The sequence below is a fragment of the Leptonotus elevatus genome, chromosome 4, assembly GCF_054856555.1.
Source record: "Leptonotus elevatus isolate MCC_2025b chromosome 4, RoL_Lele_1.0, whole genome shotgun sequence".
In the NCBI taxonomy this organism is placed as follows: domain Eukaryota; kingdom Metazoa; phylum Chordata; class Actinopteri; order Syngnathiformes; family Syngnathidae; genus Leptonotus; species Leptonotus elevatus.
In genome coordinates this window covers 25,192,481-25,212,713 of record NC_141242.1, presented here as the reverse complement: position 1 = coordinate 25,212,713, position 20,233 = coordinate 25,192,481, and the positions used below count along the sequence as shown (strand labels likewise).

Below are 20,233 nucleotides of genomic sequence, written 5' to 3'. Positions count from 1 at the left end.
CATTTAATACAATGACTGCATCTTGTTCTGGTACAGTGGGACATTTAATCTTCCTATCTCTTGGTTCTGTCCCCCCCCCTACCTCCGATAGACCGGCATGCTAAATAAGCATCTGGGTTCCCTGATGCCAGGTCTGTCAGCAAAGGTTTTCAGGACATACAATGCCTCCATCACTCTGCAGCAGCAACTCAAAGAACTTACAAATGGTAATTAAAAAAATTCTTATCACACTATATACTGAACAGGTTTATCCGTTGTTGTTTACTACTGAATGAGTACCAGCAGCCTGCTAATGTCTACTACTCTGAACATTTGTTACATATTGATTCATAAATACATTACATACAAATGGAAATTTGATACGTAACCTTTAGTAATTGTAATTTAGAATGTGGTTGTGGACACATGTTTACTTAACCGTTTATGGGACAGTTTCAATGGCTGTATTCAAAAGAATGCTGATGTGACTCAGCCTTTCCACTTTTGACAACCTTTCATCTCTTTGTCCGGTGAGGCTTTACCTTCACAATTTACTATTCTCTGATATTTGTGGCTTCAACTCTTGTGTGTCGTGTGTAAGAGTGTACCCTAGATCAGGTTGTGGATAGTACATTTACTGGAGTTATTTTTTGTTTAAAAAAATAATAATGTCAGAGTAATGGCAATACAACTTTTTTTTTTTTTAATCATGCTCAAGTATTTTTATTAGCAAGGAATGGTATTCTTACGCTGTCATATTGTGCTTCATTGTACTTCATTGTACTTTCAATTGCATCGCTGAAATGTTGACAAGCGCAATGGAGTATTTGGGGAAAAAGGTCATGTACTGCACAACCAAGAACCAGTAGCGAACTCGCCAAGAACCAAATGTAAATGGTAAAATTGGCTTAGCTTAAAATGTTGCAAAATGATAGACAATTAAAAAAAAAACTGTTACTTTACAGGAACCTCAAACACGTAGTCAAGGTCAATGGCAAAATCGAATTTCTTTGTTTGAAAACTAATTGAATTTGTGTCTTATTTAACACATTCATGTCGGTCTATGATTTTATTAATTGTATTTAAAAAACAAACTAACTTTAGGTGGTGTGTAAAATAATGACATCCAGCGCAATTCCATGTACAACTTGCATTGCTCATCTGAGGGTTGCTTGTGAAATTACGAATTTATGTTTTGATTGTGTCCAGCTGATTAATTGGTCGGACTACTATTTTTTTTACTTTACAAAAACATCTCGCGGGCCGGATTAAACCCCTTTGCGGGCCTATGGGCCATAAATTTGACACCCCTGGTCGAGAAACCTTGACCCCACCCCTCAACCCCACACACACACTGACTATGATTTCTACTTTTGACTTTTATCTGAGTCATAGCTTTTTCAAGTAACAGTACTCCTGAGTAAAATGTTGGCTACTCTACCATGTCTAAATACAAACTATTGTTCTGTCACCTTCCAAAGAGTCCATGCTCAATGATGCAGAGAAACTGCTGGGCTACAACAGAGCAAACAGAGCGGTTGCAATTCTGTGTAACCATCAGCGGGCGCCGCCAAAGACCTTTGAGCAGTCTATGGCGAACCTTCAGGTCAAGGTATGCTGTATGAGTGTTATTGTGTGTGTGTGTGTGGGGTCGGGGGGGGGGGGGGCAGGGGATACTGTTTCCACTTTACGATCCCTCATGTCACAACAACATTTCACTATCTTTTGTATATTTATTTAAATAAAGAAAATGCATTGCATGAGGTGTGTCCAAACTTTTGGCCTATACTGTATTTCAAATCCAAACTACAAACTTGTTTTCCCTTCCAATGTGGGGCAGACAATCAACCAGCATGTCTACGCAGAGGTCCTTGTGGAAATTTAAGAGACAAGACTTGTTGCTGCTTCACCCTAACAACCCTCCTGCTTGCAATGCCCTGAGCATCTGACAGTTCCTGGCTTAGAACATCACAGACGCAAACCTTACTCAGTTGGCCTGGATGTGTAATTTCTCAAGGAAGTCATCAAGGGGATCCATTTTCAAGATGTGGATGACATCAATAATATGGCAGCGATGACGGCCCTCCAAGGCATCTCTGAAGAACCCTTCCAGGAGTGCATAAAGGAGGCTGGGAAATTGTGTTAGATTCCAGGGATTGCGTCTAAGGGCGAACATTGCAGTTTGGATTTGAAATGGGCCTTTTGTTACCCCAGTTCGGGAACTTTCTAACCCCTTGTATATCGTAACAAGTGTCTTTATCTGATTTAATCAGATTGATGCAAAAAAAGAGCAGCTGACTCTTGCCAAGACGGAACTGAAGCAAGCTAAGAAGGGCGCAAAGGGTAAAGGCAGCCCAAACAAAAAACTGCAGCTGTAAGTATTGCACTTAAAATAAACTTCTGAAAAGTAGCTCACAATATTCTTACATGTTCGTAATTACTTCATTTCCAATGGTTAAACTGAATAAAGAAGACTTATTGTTGGTTTGCTGCTATTTTGGCCTTTGCTTTTTGAGCCTAAATGTAAATTAAGACATTCACTGGTGCAAAGACAAATTACTCACTGGCTTTGGTGATCTATCAGATGCATTTTTAATGTAATGTGTATGTTTAATGTAATGTAATTTTAATGTGGACCCCCGCTATCTGTGGCTGAACAGGACAGAGCCTGGCCACTATTGGCCAAACTCAGTGAATAGCAGGGGTCACCCAAAAATAAATCTATAAGTATTTAAACAATTTATCATATGGCCCTGAAAATTTTGGGAAGAGGTTCGTAGTATTTAAAATGTTTACAAATGTCATGTAAACTAATAAAATAATGGCAGTTTAAGAAAAAAATGTATAAACAGCAGAAATACATCCACCATCTATTATTTTAGTACTTCATTTCACAGCCTTGATTTTTATTGCAATAATCAGCTGATTTGGCCTGCTGCCCATAGTTCTATAGCTCATTATCAGAACTATCATGATTACTATTTTAAGAAGACTTTATTGATCCCAGAGAGGGGAACACAGCTCCTGAAAAAGATTTTTCTGAATTGTCTGTGATCTGATCCTGATCAGACTGGTGGAGAAGAAGGAAGCAGCTGTGAATCGCTGTAAGGAGGGTCTTTTGAAGCTGCAAGTCCAGGCCACGGATCGAGAGGAAAACAAGCAGATTGCATTGGGTACCTCCAAGCTGAACTATCTGGATCCACGCATCAGTGTGGCTTGGTGAGTGAATGACGCAACCACTCAACCTGATGGTAAGACCCAAAAAAAAAACGTTTTATGTGAACGTTTTTGTTGTTCATTAGTTGTTTTTAACCATGTACTGACAATAATTGTAATTAATGCAACCAATCTAACTTCTGAAGTAGTAGATAGCAGTTGTTAATGAGGCAGAACACAAGTTTGTCCTCAAACACTAGCTGTAAATAAACTGGATACTTGGTGATTAAATTGTATTCTCTGCAGTTTATTACACTCTGTTAACTGGCGTGTAATATAGTTCTGTTTTGCTTCTGTGAAATGAGTTTGCAAGGATGTCAGTTATCAAATGCTCTTCAAATTGTCAAGGCCTTTGAGGCACAGGCAAGTTGCATTTTTAAAAGTGATACAAAAATGGCTTTGTTTGGTTAGATTATATTACTGTACTTATTTTACAGACTATATTTTTTTTTCTTTTTTTTCCCCAGGTGCAAAAAAATGGGGGTACCTATTGAAAAAATCTACAATAAGACCCAAAGGGAGAAGTTTGCCTGGGCTATTGACATGACAGAAATAGACTTTGAGTTCTAACTTTTTACCCGGACAATTAGAATTGCTGTAATGCAATTCAGGGACTTCTGTCATTACATTTAATAGACAAATGCTGCATTTATAACATGTTCTCATATTATTTTTTATTTTTTTCATGCAGTGTTGTGACACCATCAATGAGTGCTGTTTTTTGTTGCCAGGTTTTGTTTTTGGCACTTTATTCATTAGATTACTGTTGTATTTGTTTATACCATTTTGTTTGTATTCATTTGAATAAAAGTTGCTACTTTGCATTGAAGTGCCAAGTGTCTTTCAGTTAAACACCCAGTTTATTTGGATTAACTACTGTACAGAGTGAGCATGTACCATGCAATTACTTTGCATTATAAAATGGTTGTTTACAAAAAGCACCTCCTGGTTATATGTAAATGCATCTAGCACCAAATATATACTATGTAATTCAACAGCATTTTATTAAATATATGTAATTGAAGAAAATCTGTTAAGAGGGAATGCATCGCACGGCTCATGAACAGCACCTGTCAAATAATGCAGGCATCAGATGTTAATTTCCTGTCTTTGGAAGGCGGTTCGTTAGCATTAGCCTGCAAAGTAACGTCAACATGACAGGCCTGGGCAGCAGTGCCTCCATCAGCCAGCATTTCAATTCACAAGAATCCACTACAATACAGAACAAGATCCCTGTCAGTGCACAAAGCTAAAGTTCTAAAGGGCAAAACACACCATTTGTCTTTAAATCAATACAGAACCATTTGTCACAACAGTCATATATATATATATAAAAAAAAAAACATTACAAGTCAATGTCATTTTCAGGATTGGAATACTGCTGCTCCAGTACGTAGGATCAGACGCAGTCTCTGGACCTGGAGGGAACAAAGAAGTGTTTACTAATAATGTATAAACGTGGCATTACATCATTGGCCATTCGATTTACATGTAAATATGTATCAGAGGAGATGAAAATGAATATTGGCGCCTATTGACTACAGGTGTGCCAAAAATAATCAATTCACATAAGAATCCAAATTCTAGCAAGTACCGGTAAACTTTATTTATATAAGCGCTTTTACATCACCAAATGCTTTACAAAAGAGAACAAAACGAACAAAAGTCAATTAATAGTGATAGGCTTGTTTAAAAAAAAGTATTTTGCTTTAAAATACTTTACATTCTCATTTACTACAATTCAGAATCGATTAAAAAAAATCCCAAAATGGATGTTATTTATTTTATACTATATAAGCTATAAAATGTATAGCAAAGTACAGGGTAGCAGTTGTGGTCAACACGATGTTTTTGTGGAAAAAGGCACTTCCCTTACAATTCAAAACTTAATGCATGTAAAAAACAAAAAATAAGGCCCCTTTAACTCTTTGACTGCCAGACGTTTTCAGAAAAGGGATGCTGTGGGTGCCAGCCGATTTATGCATTTTGACTGATTTTTCAAGGTCCACAGAAAATTTTGTGTTTGGACATACACACATACTACCAAATGAAAGATTGAACTCTCATCTTTCATCAGAAAAAAAAGTTTGTTTCTACCTTATTCCGTTTTTCAGTAATCAACATAAGAAAATGGTTAGTTTCATCCAAAAGCTCTTGTTTTGGACCAAAATACGGAGAAATCAAGCTTTTAGTGAAACGATATTATTTCATGCACTCTAGTGAATTTGACACTTTTTTTTCCATGAATGATGCCACAAACATCTAAACAGTGCTTTACTTATGTAAAACACTACCACCAACAATGAAAAGGTGTTTTTGATAGCAAAATACGTTAATTTACATTCAACAGTGTAACAATTTGACAAAACCATTTGGCAAACTATTTACAAATGTGTGCAACTGTGGTCCTATTTACAATTATGTGGATGTTTCAACTACAGTTTTTCTTTTTGTGTAACACTCCCCTGCGTGCAAGGAGACGCAACAGGATTTGCACAACAGATTAGTTTCACAGCGATTGCCTCTTCGCGTGCAGACGCTACACTTTCTTGCCGGCCGTTTTTTCCGGGGAATAGCAAGTATAAACTGCAGTGTGTGTTGCCATCAAGTCTACTATCAGGATCATGCTACAGTTACGTAACTGTGGTGTTACGTCTGGCTTCCTCGTGTCCTTCAATTCCTATACCGGGTGGTAGATGTTCTGATCCATCTTATCCACTCCATTCATGGTGGCATCGTAATCCAGAACCAGTGTCTTCTCCGTGATCAGACTGTACCCACTCCTCCGATGAATATGCATTGGACTCGGGGTACTCTTCATCGTCCGATTGAACGTCCGCCTGTGTGCTCGGTTGTGCTCCGCGTTTTCCGCCGTTAGCATCGCTAGCCGGTGAGGCTTTATGACGTGGTCATAGCCGCCGCGTCAACGCTTCCAACTTCGGCGTCAAGCTCGGTGTCACCATCATCATCATCATCGACATCAATGTGCTCTTTAGTATTGGTCGATGATTTTCGTCTTTGAAAAAAATGCTCAAGCGTGAGCTGCTTGCAACCGGTCGCCATTGTTGCTTCATCAGCCATTGTCCCCTCAACACTCTAGCTCCGCCACACGTCTTCTACTGACGCCCACGCAATCTTGTCCAAAGAGAGTCATCGCTGCCATCTAGGGGCCAAAACTAGTCATTATACTAAATAGATCTGCTTGATACTTTCAGCACAGCTGGCCAAGGCTTTCCTCCACCCGTTTACAAAAAACAAACAAAAAAAAAATAGTGAACGTCTTTGGCGCCCCTCCGTAGGATTTTACTAAACGTTATTTAACGTTTTTGGCAGTAAAAATGTTCATGTCTCCATTTGTCGTTCTGGCTTGCAAAGCATACTGGAGTAGATCAAAACGATTCTTTGCACATTCGTAGATTGAAGCAAAAATCATTGCCAATCAAATCATTTTGAATGGAAAATCGATTCTGAATCGAATTACAGACACAAGAACCGGGTTCGAATCGTGACACACTCAGATTCCCACCCCTAGTATTGACCATCACATACAGTACCGGTAATTTGATCATGATAACTGCTTTATATATGAAGAATCCAAATATATATTTCTTATTTTGTATTGGGTGGGGAAACTTTGTAATTTTGAAGAGGATTTATTGGTCGATTAATCCCTGGTACTTGAAGCAAGGGTTTTATTAATAACACAACAAAATGATGAACAATTAGTTTTATTTTTTAAATCCACATTGTGTATGACAGCAAACTATTTTCTTGTCTAGAAACATTTTCGGTGAGGCAATTTTGAACCAATATTAATTTAAATTGAAACATTTCTTAATGGGATTGAATGGTCTGATTGTATGGATAAAAAAAAAAACCTACAGTAATGCAATTTTGATAGCATTTATTGTGCAGAGTGAAGACCTCAAAATACAAAATCAAAACCGAGGACTCTGTTGGCAAAAATAAACAATATTACTGATAATATAAATATTCTGAGTGGACACAAACCCACCCAATATCTAAGAACCTGGGAGGATTAGATGCCATCTGAGCAGAAAGGACAAAATGTCTAACCTTCATGAAGAGCCTTGACCTTCTTTCGGCTTTTCAGGCGTTGCCCCATTTTCTTCTACGCCCGCCTGGGTCATCAGGTCAGCAATGTTCTTCTCCAAGTCATCAATCCGTGTGCTCATCTCATCAAGTAGAGAAGCAGTTAAGGTAAACTATATCAATGACTCTTATAGGTGTGGTTAAAATGATTAGCGTCATCACTCTCTGCAATCGGGTCTCCAAATAGGAAATGCGTAGGTGTGAACAATCATCAGTAAGATTTTTTTGCGTCATAATATTAATGTTGTGCGATAAACACTAGCTTCACATTCAATCCATAAATCACAACAAATGAGAATTTGAAATAGTTGGATATTCCTTCCGATGATCTGGTCCGACATGGTCTGGAACTTGTCTTGCATCTGTTGCAGCAAGGTTTGGACCTGGAGAACAATCGACATTAATTTACGTGATCAAACAAACTTTAAGCAATGCCATGGCTAAATTACACCCACAAATGTATATTATATTGTGCTATATCTTGTCTAAGCAAGCGTGCTACTTATTACTAAACGCCACACTGAAGGAGAAACTCTCAAATGAAATGCAGAGGTGTATGTTTCATTGAAAATAAAAATTAATATTCATAAAATGTATAACCATATTGAATACTCTGTATTCATCACAAAGTGGCGATTTACAACATACTGGTTTATATGTCATTGTATTCTGAAAACTTGAGCAATATGTACTGTTTATCAGCACCACAGTACATTACAACATTTTGAAACTGTTTGCGTATAAACATTGGTCAGGTAAGAGCGCGGAAGAACGCGAATGTTTTAGGAAGGAGGCGCTTTACGCCTCTGAATCGTTTCTATGACAATCGGCACGCTAACCCGAACTAACTCATCCTCTTTTTTGTTAAGGTTCTGAATTATGAAAGAAACAAATGAACGGGGTAATGGCTACGAGGTTTAGTGAAAAGAAAATAACTTCTGAGATCAACCATGCGAATTGATAGCGCCTTGTCAGCTAAATTGCGTACTGATTTACAACGCACGTGATTATTTTTTTTTTAACAACTTGAATGACAATTACAAATTGAATGTAAAACACGGGCAAGTCAACTGTGATCCACAACTTCGTTAGCTTCGTTAGCCACTTCTAGCTAAGCTGATGTGGCTAACACTAGCTTGCTATCAAGTCATCACTCACCACATTTGTAAAGTCCTGCACGGACTTGGGATCTGTGTCAGCCATTATCTCCCGTGGATAAATATCTAAAACGCTAAATGCCCGTTTGTAGTTCACACAAAATGATGATGTCCTGTTTGGAATTGCTAGCAATCCGTTTGCAGTGCACAAGCCGCTGCGCAGTCAGCTGTTCCGCAAGAGGAGGAGTTCGCGCGAGAGTTGAGAGCGACACCCAAAGGAATGTGGGACTTTGTGTTTTCTAGGAGGGACATAACACAGTAGCCTGTAGTTTTGTTTTGCCTTTGAAATCTCAGGAAGCACGGAGGAAATGCTGATAAGCTCCGATTGACTTACCACCAGCATCCGTTTTGTGTGTGCTACCGGAATGTTTGTTGCACAAACTGTAATCCAAATTGAGACGACAGTAACTGTACATATTCGGCATTGAGGAAAGGAGCGTGTGTGTGCGCGCGCATGCGGGTGCGTCCCTGCTGCCTTCTCCGTGACAGTTTAGATTGAAAAGTTGGAGGTGTCAAGATTCAGAAGCCCCCACATTGGTTCTGACGCCCCAACTTTCCCAGTGTCCCTGCTGGTGTTTGGTTTAGTTGCAGGAAACTGGACGAAGCCAACAGGTAAAACTGGATGTTGTGTTCTCGAAGCCAGTTAAAAATGCTGTATTCATATTAACACCAACTTGAATAACTTTCTTATTTTTTAAGAAACTGTTTTCCGGTAAAATAGCAACCTATTTTGATATTGTCATGGTGATTTGTGTGCGTTGTTATTAATACTTTATGTGTACCTCCTAAATTGATACTGTGTACTGCACCTCAGTGGCCCAGCCCCGTGAAGTTATGCTTAAGCAACAGAGCTAGCACTGTCCTTAGGAGCCCAGTAATTCCAGGTATCTATGCTGTACTGTAATGAGTTTCCCATAACACTATGAAAACGGTGACTGGACTAGGTTGTAGGATTACTGTATCTCTGAGTAATGAATAATAACTCCAGTAAAACCTAGATTTCCATTAGTCTTTTGCAATATCATCTGTGTTTAAGTAAAGCTACAGTACGCATGCATGCATTTGTATAAATTCATTATTTGATTAATGTAAGGGTTGCCCAAGGAGAACTTGTTTATGATTTTTTTTCTTGTTCTCTTAAGTTTGACCACTTTGGACGAGCAGCTATTTATAGCCATATAATGTGACTTGTCAGGTGACACCAGTCCCTTATTTTGTATGGGACAAAGAAGGCATGATTTCAGTGCAAGGCTCAGACTTTATAGTCATATTCACCATGTGAATACAATGTACAATTAGTAGTCACGGAAGAATCACTTTTTACATTCTTTAGGCTCTGTCAGTATCGTAAATAAAGTAGCCTGCGGTAACATAAACATACCTGTTCATTTATGGAATTCGTGAAGGTGTGCCGCTGCTTTTGGCCACAGCTCATGTCCAATCACTCATTCTGCACACTGACTTTCTGACTTCTATCTTCAAAAATGTCAGTCAAACATAGGACAATTGTGTACTTATTCAGTTGCAATTATGCATTCAGCGGATCCTTCAGATGTAGCGATGTGTGAGTGTGGCATTTGGCGATGGCTTTGTAACAATCATCACCGCTTTAACCCTGCATCTAATCATATTATTTCATGCTCACACAAACATAATTTCTTCTATTCTTCTCAGGTTCCTTGGACACTGCTGATCGGATCCCCTCCGAGAACGATGAATCCTCAGGTTGTTCTGCAGGAGGAGGAAAGTGAGGGCACATGGATGCTATTGTCCTGGCTGGCATCCTGCCTCATGGTGATTGGGGGTGCCCTGCCTTACGTGCCCCAGTACCAGGAGATCCAGAGGAGCAGCAACACTGAGGGCTTCTCGACCAGAGTGTGTCTGGTTTTGCTCATAGCCAACATCCTGCGAATCTTCTTCTGGTAAAGATCAACAATAGTTTATTATATAGTATAATTGTTTGAGGGAGGGATTTTTCAAATGTTAGTGAAACTATTTTACAAATAAGGGCATACTTTTAAAATGTGTTCTGAGGGGAACAATTGCCAAGTTGGGTTGCGAAAAATAGGGAGAATTTTTTCACCGGCGTCTCGACCCAAAATTTCTTTGGCTAAGGCAAAGAAGTTCACATAAAACTCAAAGGTAGAAAAATACAGTAAACAAAATTAAAAGACACAAACGTCAGTCATGTAATAGGCAATAACATGATAAGGAATAAAAATAAATTAAGAATAAATAGCAAAGAGCGTCCAAGGCCAATGAGAAGAGATGCATTCTAATAATTCATTTTGTAAGTTGTTCAAGTGTATCTGATTGATGTGCTGAGTAGGGGTGAACGGTTTTGAAAAATCTAAAATCTTAATTGCAATGTAATACGCAATTATTATTTTTTTCAAGTTCCTCTTCCCTTGTATTGTGTGACAAACACAACCAATAAATGAATCTCTATTACAATAAGCAATATCAGATTTGTTATACGAGTACCTAAATGTTTTTGTCTTATTAAAAAATGAAGCCAAAATAACCAAGAATTAATATTAAAGACCGTTTTTTTATCAAAAGTACTTCAATTACAGTTGTTAACGTACTAAACACTTTGAGTTGCAGACTTTTAAGCGTTTACTGCGACAGCTTCACAGAATTATACCAAAACAAGTAGCGTGTGTAAGTCAGTTAGTGATAAGCAATATCAGAATACAACAATAACGCAAACAAATCTGTTGCTTTATCACTCAATTTAAATCAATCAAAGGGGAAGTCAACCTTAAACATTTCTTGACCATATATTATATGTGACCTCACTACTCTAAACTTGACATTCTGATTAATATTACATTTGTAGAATATGAGTTACGAAGCAAAATCCATCCGTTTGTCCCTCTCAGGGGGCGGCCATTTTGCCACTTGCTGTCGACTGAAGATAACATCACAGTTGCACAGCTCATCTGTTTTCTGAAGACGAGTTGTGATTGGTTGTTACCTGAGACCTGATCAACTGTGATGTCATTTTCACTCAGGAAGTGGCAAAATGGCCACCTTCTGATATTGATTAAAACTGCTGGATTTTGTTGCTTAATTCATCATATTCCAATTACGTAATATTAACCAGAATACCGTATTTAGACTAGTGGGGCTGCATAGAACATAATAGTGTCAAGAATATTTTGGGGGGGTTGACTTCCCCTTTAAACATGTGGACTGCACTTGTTATGAACTGATATATAGACACTAGAACTAGATAAATAAATGAAATACTTTAAAATAAAGCCTACCAGTTAATCAAAACTGAATCCCCCGACACCCTCCTAACTCCTACCACCAAAATTGAAAATTGCATTATACTACATTGTGGTGTCTGTATGAAATTGATTAATTGTTCAGCGCTAGGACCGGTAGTTCCACAATTTGGGAGCTGTAACAGCAAAGGCTTGCCCCTTTCTAAAATGAATCCTGAAGTGTACTGAGGCTAAAATTGTGTGCCAGTGAGTGAAGATGTGCAGTGGTGCTTTCTACCATATGCAGGCAACAAACTACTTGAAAAAGAAATTGACTTGACTTTGGCCGACTACCTCAAGTGTTAAAAGCTGTATTTAACAACCTACATTGATGTTGCAATCCATTTTCAGATCAGCAATTCAGCATCCAACTTGACATTTAGATACGAGATGTGCACGAGTTTGGTCAGAAAGGCCAAGGATGTCACCAAAAATCATCACAACTGTCTTGTTTTAGTTGTAATTTATTAGCCTGTCAGGCCAGACACTCGAACAATGGAATGAGAGAATATCCCTTACTCTATTAGAGGCACATAGATTTGGCTGTCATCTGCATAAAAATAAAAGTAGAAGTGATGTAATTAAAGGAAACGAAAACTGGACATAGGACTAAGCCTTATAGGACCACACGTGAGGAGGAAATGGTCGCCAAGGTTGACACAGAAGGTCTCGTTTGCCAGGTACTAGGCCCCTGGTGCCCACCCACTGATCCCAGCAGAAAATCAGGATTTTCAGTCAACATAGTCTGCCCCATAGATGGTGTTAAAAACATTTTAAAGAGCTGGTTAGCTTCTATCTTTGCTCAAAATGCATGTTTTTTCTCTCTCTCTCTCTCTCTCTCTCTCTCTCTCTCTCTCTCTCTCTCTCTCTCTCTCTCTCTCTCTCTCTCTCTCTCTCTCTCTCTCTCTCTCTCTATATATATATATATATATATCTATCTATATATATATATATATATATATCTATCTATCTATATATATATATATATATATATATATATATATATCTATATATATATATATATATATATATATATATATCTATATATATATATATATTTATTTATTTATATATATTTATATCTATATATATATATATAGATCTATATATATATATATATATTTATTTTTATATATATATATATATATATATATATATATATAAATATATATATATATATATATATAGTTTGTTGTTCTTCTCCAAGTTATCATTACAAATCAGTACACGTCAGCGACTGATGATTTGGTTGCATCCACCTGTGCAGGATAGGGAAGCAGTTTGAGCTCACATTGCTGCTCCAGATTGTGGTGATGATCCTCACCATGTTTGCTATGCTCCGCCTCTGCTGCGCTGTCCAAAACACCAACCCCGTGAGCACCAAGCAGCACCGACTTTCAGGTAACCAGTATGACATTTGAATGTTTCAGGTGCAGTGTTGAGAAATGGTGTCGCTTGCAACACAACCAAAAGAGAGAGCCGTTGGAAAAGCTTGGACTGTCAAAGCTGCTTAAAAAAAATACTTTGTTTAAAATATTGGCGCTAAAATGATTTAATAGAATGTTGAGCTTTCTGATTTCAAAATATTTGATGAGGGAAACTTTTCTTTCCTAAGTATTTTCTTTTAGTTCTGAAGTGTTTGTTATGTTGTTCCACACTATTCTGTGCTGATATGCTAACAATATATTGTATAATAGGTGTATGCAAAGGAAATCTTAAGTTAAACTTAATAAAAAAGCATACTGAGTGAAAATCATCATCATCGTCATCATTATTATTATTATTATTGTGTTTTCTATTTGACTGTTTGCTAAATTATTCCATGCCCGCCTGCCTTGTAAAAGTGTCCCCTGAGGTCCAGTTTCACTAAATGTGGCTTCAAAGAGGGAGTGGTGGGCTCTGAACGAGAATAGATCAGAGAAGCCTTTCAATGAAATTGAGCTGTCCTCTCCACTGGCAAACTTGTCCAACAAATCAGAATTAGCGTCATGTGAAGTAACTTCCTCTATAAGATGTGTGTCAACATGTTTCACCAAATATGGAACTCTTTCATCTTCACCTGTCCTTGCTTCCGTTTCTAATCTTCTTTTGTAACATAGTTCACTGCACTTTAGACAGTCCTCTTGAGTGTCCGTCACACTAACATCCTCTTCCTTCTAATTTTTATAGCAAACTGACCCTTTCCACTGTAAACACATACTGTACAGCGTACTTTGCCTAAGGAAATCTGTAAAACACATTTCATATAAAAATCATTGTGTGTCAATTACTACTTTATGGACATATTATGGATATACTAATTTCCCCTCAATATCCATGATTTTTTTTTTATGGCAAATACCAGATATAAAATATTTGATGGAATGAGTTGGGCCTAGCTTTTTGCAAAACAGTTCCTTTCAGCTTACGGCCCACTCTACGTGTGGTGCCCTGACCTCCTCACCTGGTTGAGGTGTGAGAAAATGAAAACAAAATTGGATCTTGAAAATAAATAAAGAAATAATTGCAGTACAGTATAAGTACATGCTATTGTTTTTTGTTGGTTACCTCATTATCCAACAGGGGGCAGTATTTGCCAAAATACAAATCAAACTGTTAAAAGAGTCTTGCAACTATCTAATTGGCCAAATACATTTCCATGATGGCTGCACACAGCTGCTCGTGCGCTTGGCTTCAGCCTTTCCATATGTAAGTGTAAACTGCACGACATTAACTTTTGTGCTTAACCTCTCAAATAATTTTACAATTCACCTTGAAGTGCCTCATCAACCCAATCTTGTTGTTCCATAACATGTTTACTCAACAGTGAGCAGCTTCTCTCACAGATTAATATCATTTCATATTTACCTCATTTACTGTATTTAAATTATAGGTAGTTCACCTAACACATTATCCCCCTAATGGGCTCATATTTGCCCAATTTAATTTAATATTAGCTATACATTTTTTTCCCACTGTCACTTCTTTCTTATTGTGAATTTCTTTTAGCTAGTTTTAAACTAAATAATCAAATTCCAATACTAGATTTGCAGGTGTCACAACTTCACAAGTAGTGCAGTATTTAGGTAATATCCGGTATGCCAATTTATTTTATGACTTGAGCTTGATATGATCAACTAAAAAGTATGTGCACTCTTCCACTCACACTTATCCGCAACACAATGCAATGCAGTAGGCCAAATTGGGTGTAACGAATTTAAGCAAGCACACACACGCACACACACACCGCCACACATGCCACTGCCTATCTAATTGCTTTTACACAAGTGTTCTGTCGACTTTCAGTGTGGTTAATTAACCCCCTGATAACAGTTTGATTAGCAAGGCAAATTAAATCAGTAGGTGAGAGGTAGTTCGTTAGCAATCATGCTTTTAAGAATGATTGCACAGAATTATTTAGAAATGGAAATTAAATGCCTGTGAGGGAGAACTCCTGGACTCAATTGTCTGTTTTTTTTGGTGTTTTTTTACACTACAGTGCATTGATGTAACCTACAGTAATTATGGATCAGCAATCACAAGATGCACACATCATCGTTCCAATCAAAGAATGAAACAGTCAAACAGCCAGATTACATTGCAGATTATTTGTGCATCGACTGAATGAAATCTTTTCACGCAGCTGAATTCTAATGTTATTGTGCTTTCATTGAGATGTGTCTGCAATTAATCTATGACTCAATGTTTGTGAACTCTTTAATTTTGTCTTGCTGGTGATGTCTGTAATAATGTATCGCCCTTTTTATCAGTTGTGTCACTGTCACTGTGCACAAATTTACGCACGTTGTCATGCGCAAGTCCAAATTGATAAATCCCGCACTTTGCGTGGCAAGGTTCATACACACGCTTTACGTGCACTTCTTTCCGTACACACGCTTGATAAATGAGGCCCCTGCAGTCCATGAATTGCTTCATGTTCCAAATACCAATTGCTCTGAATTTGAAAAGAAAAATGTACTGTTTCTCCCACCAATGTTCAGCATGAAACACTAATGCCATAGTGCCTAGTGGCAGATATGTACTCAACACAAATCTATGACTCAGTGTTTCACACTCCTTTTAACCGTTCAGTGTATCTTTTTTTTAACTTCAAATAACGTACTATAAAATTATTCTATCAATGAACTTAAAAGATACTACCACATGTGTATTTCGTAACCATATTTGTTAAGGATCGGCGAGTACCGATACCAGGCATTGATATCAGGCCAATTCTAGGTCAATTTCATGGTATCAGTACTTGCGAACGGGTATCGATACTGGTATCGGGCCCCGCTCTTGTGGCCATTTTTAGAAACTGTCAGAAAGACTGGGGGTAACGAACATTTAGTTCTGTCTCGTTTGTTTCCTGTGTGTCTCCTTATGAGGTAACATTTCATTACTTCCGGCAGCGCCGTTTCGGTGTGCATTACTGAGAATAAGTAAGTGTTGTGAGTAATATCACCTGTATCTGTGGTTCATATATGTTTGTAGCTAACGTAATTTCGCTGTGTTTAATTGCCTCGTTTACGATTGCCTTGCTCTTAATTGCCTCGTTAACGTTGCAACTCCGGTGCTAAAATTAGAACGGTGCCGTTATAGCCCTCGCAGACACTAATTATAGCTCTTATACACACTACATTACATTTGTAATGTGGCTTTTTCGTTTCCCTTTGGGGATGTATACTAATTCTAAGCAGCCTTCTAAATTAAAAGCATGGATTTCAAAACAAGATATAATTAAACATCACACACTAAACAGCTTGAGGAATTGTTCATGGTAGATATTACTAAATTACTTGAAGCCCTATTGTACGGAATTTAATTATTTGCACTTGACTCTGTTCCTTAAAAAGTTGTACAACCACATATTTTGATTGGGACTTTTCTGGCCACTGGATTATTTGTTTCATTTTATTTGTGGATTTTCTTTTAAATTCATTTTATTGTTTGCTCTATGCAAAATGACTTCTATGAGCAAATTGAAAAAATATAATTGCCATTAATTTCATTCAATTTTAAGAAAATGTGCTATAGTTATATCTGTTATTGTTAAAAAAATAATAATAATTAAAAAGGGGGACCGGAGGGTGTGTTCCAACTATAGAGGGATCACACTCCTCAGCCATCCTGGTAAGGTCTATTCAGGGTTGCTGGAGAGGAGGGTCTGTCGGAAAGTCGAATCTCGGATTCAGGAGGAGCAGTGTGGTTTTGTCCCGGCCGTGGAACAGTGGACCAGCTCTACACCGTCGGCAGGGTCCTTGAGGGTGCATGGGAGTTTGCCCAACCAGTCTACATGTGTTTTGTGGATTTAGAGAAGGCGTTCGACTGGGTCCCTCTGGGAGTCCTGTGGGGGGTACTTCGGGAGTATTGGGTACCTGAGCCCCCTGATACTGGCTGTTCGGTCCATGTACGACCAGTGTCAGAGTTTGGTCCGCATTGCCGGTAGTAAGTCGGATTCGTTTGCAGTGAGGGTTGGATTCCGCCAGGGCTGCCCTTTATCACCGATACTGTTCATAACTTTTATGGACAGAATTTCTAGGCGCAGCCGAAGCGTCCAGTTTGGTGGCCTCAGCATTGCATGTCCCACCGGCGAGAGGCCCTGGGAACGCCTTGGGATCCCACTGGAGGAGCTGGTTGAAGTGGCTGGGGAGAGGGAAGTCTGGGCTTCCCTGCTAAAGCTGCTGCCCCCGCAACCCAACCTTTAATAAGCGATAGAAGAAGGATGGATGTTTTGTTTGTTTTTTAAAATGTTATGTATCATAAGTACTAGGGGTGTTAGAAAAAATCGATTCGTCAATATATCGCGATATTACAACGCGCAATTCTCGAATCGATTCGATATTGGGCTGAATCGATTTTTAAACATCAATTTTTATGGAAAAATTCAACAAAACGTCTTACTTAGGGATAGGATTCACACATTAAGCATGGAAGAATGTTATATTAATAGAACATTAAACCTTAATATTTTATTTCAGTGCTGTTCAAACATGAAACAGACTGCAACCTGTAGTGGCTCAGTTATAAGCCTGAATTTTCAGATAAAGAAATACATTTGCATACAAATCTTGCAGTGTACATGTGCAAGTTTACTGATTAGTATTTTCTAACTTTGAGTAAAATAAATAAATAAATCGCAATAATCAATTTATAGATTCGCATCGGGATCAATCTGTATCAAATCGAATCGTGACTTTTGAATCGTGATATGAATCGAATCGCCAGGTACAAGGCAATTCACACCCCTAAGTACTAATGGTACCGGCACTTGGTATCTGTATCGGTGAGTACTGAAGATTTGAGTATCGGTATCGGTCTAAAAAAAAGTATCGAACATCACTAATATTTGTCCACTTTTATGTTAATTAACAAAAGTATGAAAAACTTGAAAAGTATTTTATTGTACATTTAGAAGAACCTTAACATGCGATTATATAGGAATTAACTTAATTAATTAATTAATTAATTAAATTAATTAAATCATGCAATTAATTATTATTAGAGGCAGTGATAGTCAAGAAGCCTTGATTCCTCCCACACAATACAGAGTCTACCGGGAAAGCAGTTGGAGGCTGGAGGGGAACAGAATGCAGCATGCAGCATTGTGCCGGTTCATACATGGCAGAGACGACCAGGAACAACCCTCTCACCCTTTGATGAATGATTCACCGTACCAATACCAATAGTACTTTTGGTAAGATAAATTCCCCCTACCCAAAACAAAGACAGATAATGAAAAAAACCAGTAATATTATTCTGTATATCACAATATAGCATTTTTCATTAAAATTGCATACATTTAATGGCAATTTTCTATTCTTACAATATCTAATCTTAATTCCTGATATTGTAAAACAGCCACAAGAGGGTGGTCGATACTAGTATCGGCCACCGTTGAGAATACGGATACCTTAAAACAAATACCGTTACCTGGAATCAGTACTACCCGCTTATCCCTAGTCAAAACTGTACAATCAAGTCACCAATGTAATCATGTTTGGTAAAAATTTTGTTTTTAACATTTTGCTTTCTTGCTATTCCCCGCTCTGTTCAGACAGCAAAGACCATCTAGAATTGTGCAGACTAAAGACACGTTTACCTGGCTGTTCCGCTATGTGAACTTTCTGTTGCACAGGTCACCATTTTAAAAAGTGCATGTGACTGTCTGCAGAGCTTGTCAAAGATTTGCTATGTTGTGCTCAAACATACATCTTCAGCAATTGCAGTAAAATACTTGGTTGTCCTTTAACCTATTCCAATGCCGTCTACACTATATTTACTGTCATAGGGGCTCATATTGGGTGACATTGCATTTTGTGTCTGCGCTCAGGACATATAGCATTATCAGAAAAGTGCCAATGAAGTGCACTTGTGGATGAATTCTGAGGATTTTATACTTACTCCTGTCATTCTTGGAAGCTTAATGCACGTTGGTCCTTGACTCTGCAATGTCAAGGAAAAGTTGTGATAGGCACACACCCCTGTGAGCTTTAAGATCATTATTCCCCCCCATTAAGCTAAACTGAAATGAGCTCAGCAGCCCAAACAATTGCTCCTCCACTCCCACGCCTTTGTTGCGCAGCGCTCTCTGATTTGACCCAATCACAGGGAATGATGTGATAAGACTACAATTCCTAACTCCCTCCGGCAACCATGCCGTAACATGCTATGTGTTTCTCATGCACACACAACCCACAATACATATATAGATATATATTCAAACTATATATACTATACTGTGTTTACTGTTACGTAAGCACAGTAGACACTCACATGCACTTTTCCATCCAATAGTCATGTCATTTTGTTTTGAGAATTTCTCCCTCCACATCCAGTATACATATCACTTGAAAGTCAGAGATATGCTGAAATATCATCTGAAATAGCACAAAATGGGAAGATCTTGACCCGTGACAAAGAACAGAAAGATGTAGCTGTGTGTATAGAGGGACTAGACTAGACTAGAAGAGCGACTACAGGCTGGCTTCATTTGTATGTGTGTGTTTTAACCCCAAGCTTGCTATTGAGTGAGTGCTCTGTCACTGGTTTGTTGTGCTGCGTTGCTCTTGTTTTTGGTATTGATGGATTTGCTGTGGGTATCTGCTGCTCATCTCAGTTTGCTCATTGATCTTGACCCCACACTAAAATGATTGTTTTCACTTTACAATGACCAGGGTTTTGAGGGTTACTTTTAAAATGTATTCCGTTACAGTTACAAGTTACCTGCTAAAAAATGTAGTTAGTAACGTAATCAAATTACCATAATATTAAAGTAATGTAACTTGATTACTTTGGTTTACTTTTGGATTACTCCAATACCGAATATGCTCATGAAGACAAAATACAAATAAATATCACCACAATATATATTCTATACAATGTGCCCTTGCTATTTGCGGGCGTTATAGGGACCCGGGCAGCCTACAAATAGCAAAAATCCTTGTGTCATTAAAAAGCATGTAGGCTATAGATTGGTTGATTGATTGATTGATGCCCATATGCTGTTTTCGA

At 38.1% G+C, this 20,233-nt stretch overlaps 3 protein-coding genes across 12 annotated transcripts in view; 2 read left to right on the top strand and 1 right to left on the bottom strand.

Moving 5' to 3' along the window:
* LOC147176368 (DNA topoisomerase I, mitochondrial) overlaps positions 1-4,019 on the top strand; it is a 58,434-nt gene extending 54,415 nt beyond the window's left edge. For 7 of the 9 annotated variants that reach the window (XM_086072581.1, XM_086072585.1, XM_086072582.1 and 4 more), the window contains 5 exons: positions 92-206; positions 1,461-1,591; positions 2,253-2,353; positions 3,049-3,198; positions 3,663-4,019. In XM_086072581.1, coding sequence (XP_085928707.1) covers positions 92-206; positions 1,461-1,591; positions 2,253-2,353; positions 3,049-3,198; positions 3,663-3,765 — 600 coding nt within the window. In that variant the 3' untranslated portion in view covers positions 3,766-4,019. Of the gene's footprint in view, positions 1-91; positions 207-1,460; positions 1,592-1,819; positions 2,218-2,252; positions 2,354-3,048; positions 3,199-3,662 lie in introns of those variants that run through there. The other 2 variants (XM_086072586.1, XM_086072587.1) reach the window with 2 other exon arrangements.
* A 17-nt stretch (positions 4,020-4,036) lies between these two features.
* On the bottom strand, positions 4,037-8,666 carry hsbp1b (heat shock factor binding protein 1b). Its single transcript, XM_086072593.1, has 4 exons — positions 8,467-8,666; positions 7,625-7,691; positions 7,273-7,399; positions 4,037-4,613 (listed from the first exon to the last, which is right to left on the bottom strand). Exons 1-3 carry the CDS (start codon positions 8,509-8,511, stop codon positions 7,275-7,277), a joined length of 237 nt encoding a protein of 78 aa, XP_085928719.1. The 5' UTR covers positions 8,512-8,666; the 3' UTR covers positions 4,037-4,613; positions 7,273-7,274.
* LOC147176366 (solute carrier family 66 member 2) overlaps positions 8,528-20,233 on the top strand; it is a 63,678-nt gene continuing 51,972 nt past the window's right edge. For both annotated transcript variants that reach the window (XM_086072592.1, XM_086072591.1), the window contains exons 1-3: positions 8,528-9,077; positions 10,140-10,387; positions 13,008-13,141. In XM_086072592.1, coding sequence (XP_085928718.1) covers positions 10,179-10,387; positions 13,008-13,141 — 343 coding nt within the window. In that variant the 5' untranslated portion in view covers positions 8,528-9,077; positions 10,140-10,178. The remainder of the gene's footprint in view (positions 9,078-10,139; positions 10,388-13,007; positions 13,142-20,233) is intronic.

Coding starts and splice junctions, on each gene's coding strand:
- hsbp1b (XM_086072593.1), bottom strand. CDS start 8,511: ATGGCTGACACAGATCCCAAGTCCGTGCAGGACTTTACAAATGTG. Junction 7,692..8,466: donor TGCAGGACTTTACAAATGTG/GTGAGTGATGAC, acceptor ATTGTTCTCCAG/GTCCAAACCTTGCTGCAACA. Junction 7,400..7,624: donor GGACCAGATCATCGGAAGGA/ATATCCAACTAT, acceptor CTGCTTCTCTAC/TTGATGAGATGAGCACACGG.